The 7,134-nt window shown below is 41.3% G+C and overlaps 1 protein-coding gene across 1 annotated transcript in view; it reads right to left on the bottom strand.

Moving 5' to 3' along the window:
- The window catches only part of PLXDC2 (plexin domain containing 2), a 255,390-nt gene extending 254,949 nt beyond the window's left edge, over positions 1–441 (bottom strand). Inside the window, exon 1 of the mRNA XM_031066745.1 lies at positions 342–441. Coding sequence (XP_030922605.1) covers positions 342–387 — 46 coding nt within the window. The 5' untranslated portion in view covers positions 388–441. The remainder of the gene's footprint in view (positions 1–341) is intronic.
- Positions 442–7,134: the final 6,693 nt, after the last annotated feature.

Below are 7,134 nucleotides of genomic sequence, written 5' to 3'. Positions count from 1 at the left end.
CCGGCCGGAGCCCGGCGCTCCGCGGGACGGGGCGAGCCCGGCCCAACGCCGCCCGCTTGTTCGAAAGTTGCCGTGTAAACGTGCGTCAGTTTCGCGGATGGCAACTGCAATAACGCCCAAACCCCCTGAATCCCGTTCCCCGCTCCCCCTCTCCCTCAGAATTTCCCTGTGTTTTCGAGTAATGCAGCCTCCCTTCACACACTCCCACACACACACACACACCCGTCCACCCCCTCCCTTTTATTTTCTATTTCTTTTCGCAAACCAAGGAGTTGTTTATGTACACTCATCACTTCAAAAGTGCAATGACTGGGAGGGTTCTCCCCTTCCAAAAAAATTACCTTCATGCTTGATTAAACGCACCGTGAATAATTCCATCCCCTCCATTAATCTGTGAACGACGGCGCGGAGACAGAAGCGAGCAGAGGGCACATCAATCAAACCCAGACAAGTGAAAGGGGCACCGGGGACCGGGCGGCGGCTTTTTACAAGTTCAGCAAACTGTGGAGCTGGTAATCAGTTGAGCAACATGTAGAGAACCATGAATGCACCAGCCTCTCAGCACTTGCTACCAAATAATTAAATTAATTAGGGCGACAATTAAATTAATCAAATAAATAGGTCTAAGGAATGTCAAACATAGCAGATAACTAATACTTAATCACAAAAGAACAACCAGTAACAAGACCGTGTTTTTCTTTAATTTACTGCTGCTCCTGAGATTAAGAATTCATCAGGTCCATTGTAAGTGTCTTGCTCTTTAATCATTGATGTGTTTATGTGTAAATCAAAGCATAATACCCATGGGTTTAAGAAGTATATTTGAAGTATAAGCAGAAATTTTCTAAATGTTTTCAATGTATATTAAAATATGATACTGGAGGGTATTATCAATAAGGTCTATATTTGAGTTTACAGTGGGCCTTTCTAGTTTCAAGCTTCTTGCACATACCCTTAAATAAAGCAAAAGCCATCCAAGTATTGCTAAAAGTAACTGCAGAAAATATATTGTATATTCTCTGTATAAGAGAAAATACTGGAGATTTTATGCATCGGGAATTAAATCCTGGCCTTGCTGAAATCTGTGGGGATTCAGGGGGTGTTACTACCTTGTATACCAGGTGATCTGGATTATGCCACAGACTTTTGTGCAGATTTGGTCAAGTTAGTATTAAAGGTATTGCTGCTTCTTAAACAAAAGATAAGATAGAGGTTTCTTCATGCTATTGGAATACATTTTTCCTTGACAGTTGGTCAGGTTGCTCAGTTTATCCAAAATATTGTTGAAGTTCCTGAGAGGATTGTTGAGCTTTTGGCCTTTACTGGAAAGGGTAGGGAGATAGACTTAAAGAAGGGCTGACCACTCTTTCTGCTGTTTTTCAGCAAAACTATTAGCTGAGAATAAGAACAATAAGGTCTGTTCTCATCTTCTTTTATACTTTTTTAAAAATAATAATAAAGATGAGATTATTGTAAAGTTATAGTAAATCTTAAAATACAAAAGATTTGAATGATTTGAGAAAAAAGTTTACATGTTGCTAAATAAGTAATAATTTGTCAAGCCCCTTATGTATAGTATAGAAAAGCCTAAATGAGGACAAATAATTTTTTTCTTTTGTTCTTTCCTTCTCAGTCCTATAGTTTCAGATTTAAATTCTTCATAGATACACTACAAAAACTGCATGCTGAAGAAAGGGAAGGATTAGCAAGAGACAACTGAAGTGTGCAGTTGCAGATAAAAGTGTCAGCAGCATATTAGGTCCCAGAGTCCTAATTTGCTGTGTTCTGTGTGGTTGTGGGACAGTTTTGCATTGTGCCTGCTGCAAGGTTAGCACAGAGTCACAGCATTCAATACGTCTTTTTCTCCACAGAATGAAAACAAGCTGCATCCTCCAAAGAAGGCTGTATCCGTTGTGCTTCTTGTGCTACAAAACAGAATTAGAACAAGCTTTTCTTGGTATAATTGTGTGTAAAAGTACAGGCAAGACTTTTTATTGCACTGAGAAAAAGCCTGAGATAAAAGTTAATAATCAGTCTTATAGGGGTTAATGACAACGTGTCATTGCTAGAAAGGCATTCATAACACAATAGTTTATGCATTTGTTGTTACTTATAAAGCATAAGTAAAACTGAAAGAACAACTTCTTGAAGGTATCTCAAGTGATGAGCTGTTTTTACTTGGAATACAGTGCCTGTGATAAGTTTTCATTTCTCTTATGTGCTTTTACCATCACCATGGCTGCACATTATCTCACCTCTCTAAGGTATATATCTTACAGTGGCATAAACAGCAGTGGTTCCATAGAAATCAATGAGAGCACTTCCACTTTCACCAGTCAAGAATATGGCATTATAATTTCTCTTCCTGTGTAATCCATCCCTGTTTATAACATCAATCACGCAGGAAAAAAGGGTGGAAACATTCTCTCTGTTCATTGTGTTCTACTGTCATATTGCTTGCAAGTGCCTGCTCTCACATCCTTTTTGCATTGCTGATTCTGAAAAAACAGTTTTTAACATTTCTTTGTCTATTTTAACATGTTCCTAGCTATTCTGCTTTGATAGATATAAGAGAGGCACTTCTCAACTGCACTCCAGTGCTAGCCTGGATCAATAACTGCTTTTGCATTTGAGGAGTCAGGGGAGGATATCTCTGCTTAATTCGGGAAAAAGAAACTGGTAGAAATAGTTGCAGCATTCCTGAGAGAGAGGAATGTATTCTCTTCCAAGAAGAAAAACCAGAGTTTTCCTGTTTGGTGAACTTGCACTTGCTGTTACTCTGCAAAGGATTGTGTCTGCATATTAATAGACAGACTACAACCATCTGTATTTTCTGCTGTAACTGAGCGATATCTGTCAAATAACCTACTTTCCCAACTGCAGAGAAAAAAAGATCTAGGTAATTAATTTTGGAGCCATAAATAAGACTTGATCTGCCAGGAGTAGTCCCCACAGGGACAAAATGAATTATGGGACCCTTATGGAGCAGGTAGTCCACAGCTTGATGTTATGAGGATCACACATTGAAGCTGCACATGGCCTTTAATCCCTGGGGGTGAGTTTGCCACTGAGATTCACCTCCCTCCCTTTGGAGCTCTGTGCTGGTTAGGGCTCGAGAAGGTGATTTGTGTAGCTATTGGGATTTGGCTGAGGCATTAGGCTTAGTATTGTCAAAAGGAGGTGTTAGAGCTGTGAACTTCGAGTGCTGCCCAGCTGGCAGCCGCCTTTGATTTTGCCAGTTCAAAAGAGGAGCACAGCATTTTAGTTGAATCACTAAAGGGCCCTGCAAAACTCAGATGTTAAGCATGAGGCAGAGAGGCAGCTTCCTTGTTAAATAGGGAAATACAGCAACTTTCCAGAGAAGCTGCACTTTTAAACAAGCCTTTGCTTCTTTCCCTTTTCCTCTGGCTGGAAAAGCCTCGAGTCTCATCACTCAGCTTTATTTTCTGGGAAAAGCCCTGAGGTTCCCTTTCTGGTTAAGTCACATCCAGTCGGTTTCTGCTAGATCCCCTGTGACTCTCTGCAAGGTGCTATATGCAAATACATGAGTTTGCATAATTGTGCCTAATTAGAATCTGTCCGTAGTGTGGCTCTAAGCGCTGTGTGGTTAATGCCAGTTCATCTTTGTTCAGCAGAGCTTTCTGCTTATCTCTAGGACAGCAGGACTGCAAACCTCCCACATGCACTGCCTTTGGCCTGTGCCACAATGCATGGTTAGGGAGATTTTCTTTTGGGGTAAAGAGAGTTCAGATTCATGGAGTGGTAGACACTTTGTGATGTGGACAGCAGAACTCTGTTTCATTATCTCACACTCTGATAAATTGGTTCACTGGAAACTTGAGGAGGGGAAAAGTTTCAGCTAACAAGGCAGCATGAAAAAATAATAGAGCTTGAGGTTAAACAAAAAGTTTAATCCAAAACAGTTTTGATATTTATTTGAACTCTGAAACAATTTTAAAAGAACGGAATCAGTTCTGAAGTGGAACATATTTCCAGAATGAGAAACCAAAAAGTTCCAGCTAAAGATCAATTATTTGAACTCAAAATGTTTCAAACTTATTCTTTCAATGAGTCTGCCTTTGCAACAGCACTGACTCAGGGAAATGCTGCACCAAGCAATGCCCTCGCCTGCTTGTGATCAGGAACTATGAGGATGTTACTCAACTTTGAAAGCCACAAGGCAGCAAACCCCAAAACAGGGCCTAGGAGTTCCCAGTCACACACCCCATCCCTGCAACCCTGGAAAAGGTTGTGCTTGTGGCCCTTACTCGACTTATGTCCAGTACAGTTCCAGTTCCTAGCTATGGACCCAGGACTGGAGGAACTAGAAGGTTTCCTGAACACTTCTGGCCTGGCCAAGTTTAACAGAGAAGTTAATATTTCAGTATAGCACTGGTCAGCAGGCCGCAGTAAACCCACAGGAGAACTGAAAGAGGCTAAAGGGTGACACAGAAGAGAAAGCAAGCATGGAAATGAAAGTGAGAGAAGAAAAAACCAATTTTGTCAGTGACATTATTGCTGAATATTGCTGTGATGAAAACCTTATTTGTATATGGATGCAGACTTTTGTGTGATGAACCTTACATGCACAGGACCCAAGCCTTTTTTCATGGATGGCTACAGGGAAAGTGGGAATGATGGCAGAGCAAACAATTAGTTCTCATTTAGCCAAGGTAGTGGGACTCAGCACTGGATGACATTCGGAATGGTCACACTCTTTGTGGGAATGCTGGTACTAGTAGTCACTGAAGTAGTCAATAAAACCAAGAACAAACATTTTCAGCTGCAATTAAAACCAAATCAACCACAAAGATAGCTTTTCAGTGGCCACATTTTCCAAGAAAACAATCTTTACTAGAATCTGCAGAAGCATGCCAAGCTATTCTTCACTAAGCCCTTTCTTACTCATGATCTGGACTGGTAGGAGGGCCTGAGCAATTACTATGGCCCATACAGTTGTGAGTAGAGTTAACGTTTTTAATCTTTTGAGACCAAAGAGAGAAATCTGCTGCTGAGCACAGCAGGGGAGGGCAGACTGGGTTTAGGACTGGTGTTAGAAAAAGTAATTGGCTTGGGATTAGGTTTTAGGTCAGGAAGCCTAGGCAAACTTTAAAGCTAGAATGATCTTAACAAGTGCTTAGCTGAGACAACTGACCCAGGAGTAGCTGTGACACTGACCTGTAGAGGGTCAATGCCTGGTGTTAATGATGGTTGTGGGGGTGGGGGAAAGGGACAGCTGCCAAGTAGCCAAAGTTGGGGAGTTAAGTATTGAAAACATCTACCACATTTTTGTGCAGTGGCCCCAGCACATCCAGTAGCTCTGTTTGTCTTCCCAGACTTGATTGCACATGAAACCACACCACAGATTTCTCTAGCAGTTTGTGCGCAGGAAGAGCTCTGTTGCTAGGATTGCCCCAGCTGGGTCCATTATGGGCATCGGGACTGTGCAATATGTCTAAAATGCAGCTCAGATACGATGCTTTTTCTTCAATTCAAGGCTTGAAAGAAATAACTGTCTCCCTTAAATGTGAGGACTAAGGAGCACAGAACTTTGGCTTCCTCCCTGCTGTAGGGGCTGATGTCTCTAGGCACAGCTGTCGTATGTGATGATCAAACCCTGAAACCTTCTTCAGAAGAGTGCCAGCATCCCCAGCACAGAGATTCCAGAGATTCACCACACTGAGGTGGGCAAGCCTCAATGAGGTGGAACTGGCCAGTAAAACTGATCACAAAGGCCACAGCCTGTTCAGGTAGGGAATGGAGTGTGTCAGAAACATTCTTTTTAACAGTGATTCCATTGACCTGAGCTGAATCGCATTCAGTACAGAGCTGATCTGGCTATGAAGAAATAAGAAATACAATTACTTAGAAGCTGTGTTGTCTTAGTTTCACCTTAGCATATTTCCTGTGTGTTGTGATGGATCTTAAAAGTCACTGTCGACATTCAGTGTGTAGGAATGCACAACTGATGTGCAAAATGCCACTGTTACTTGTGCTGATAGTAGGCTTAAGGAGGGGATATATCTTCAAAGTATAACCTAGCAAGTTTACTTCAATTCAGCCACTGTGGCAATACTTCATTGGCCAGAGAAATCTTTAAGAAGGGAAGAACTCTCCAGGAGCAGTTGGATGCTAAAGCAGATGAATGTCTCCTTTTATCTTGTTTTGAAGTGGTCCTTTCTTAGTTATCACAGGTTGAAAAGGTTTCTGTAGTGATTCCTGTCTGCAAGAAACACAAAAATTATTTCGTCAAAGACAGGCATATCCATCTATCAGCCAACAGGCTTCCCCCAGTCAGTGAGTTCTGCTCTCTGAGAGCTGCCACCCTTCTGTCCAGTAAGACTTCCCTGTTATTTGCCCCTGTATGTTGTTCCAAACTACCCTTGAACACCTTAACCTCTATATAAACATTAAGATACTATTTTTCCTGGGTTCCACATGCACCATGGAGCTTGGCTGTGTGCCTAATGAGAAATGGTAAGCAACTGTCCAGTGAGGGGTAGCACTTATTTGATGATTTTTCATGTCAGAAATCCACCCCAGATAAGTGTTTATTGTGAGACTTTGATCTCAAAGATTTAGCTCTCCCTGCAGAGCAAAAGCAGATGCTTGGTAAGCTGTAGCTGTAGTCCTGACAACCCTTTCAAATGTCTAGACAGTGGAAAGAGATGATTACATCCTCTTTTAAACTCAACTGCAACAATTCAGCACACTTACCATGTTTACTTCAGGATGAACCTATTTGTGCTGCTTTGTTTCATGACACTGCAAGTATCTAATACTTTTGAACGATGCAGGATGATAAGGTGGATAAAAACTTGCTTTCCTTAACAGTAATAAATCTGACAGATGTACTAGGTCACATATGGTCCTTATATAGACTTTAGCATTGACCTAGAGATTAAGGAGTTTGGTAACATGCATTTGCAGCTAATACTTATCATTTAAGAGTCTTGAAAATGTTAACACTTAGAGAAAGCCTATTTAATTAATGCTCATTGAAGAACACTTTAAATTCCAGAAACAAGGCTGGGAAATGTCCAACCTTGCTGACTTACTTCATGCCATGCATTGAACAGGGGATGAGAAAACTGAGTTATCATGATCATAATGGATGAAGTGCTATCTTAGTCT

This window comes from Geospiza fortis, unplaced genomic scaffold, assembly GCF_000277835.1.
Source record: "Geospiza fortis unplaced genomic scaffold, GeoFor_1.0 scaffold138, whole genome shotgun sequence".
In the NCBI taxonomy this organism is placed as follows: Eukaryota; Metazoa; Chordata; class Aves; order Passeriformes; family Thraupidae; genus Geospiza; species Geospiza fortis.
This window is presented reverse-complemented; position numbering and strand designations above follow the sequence as displayed.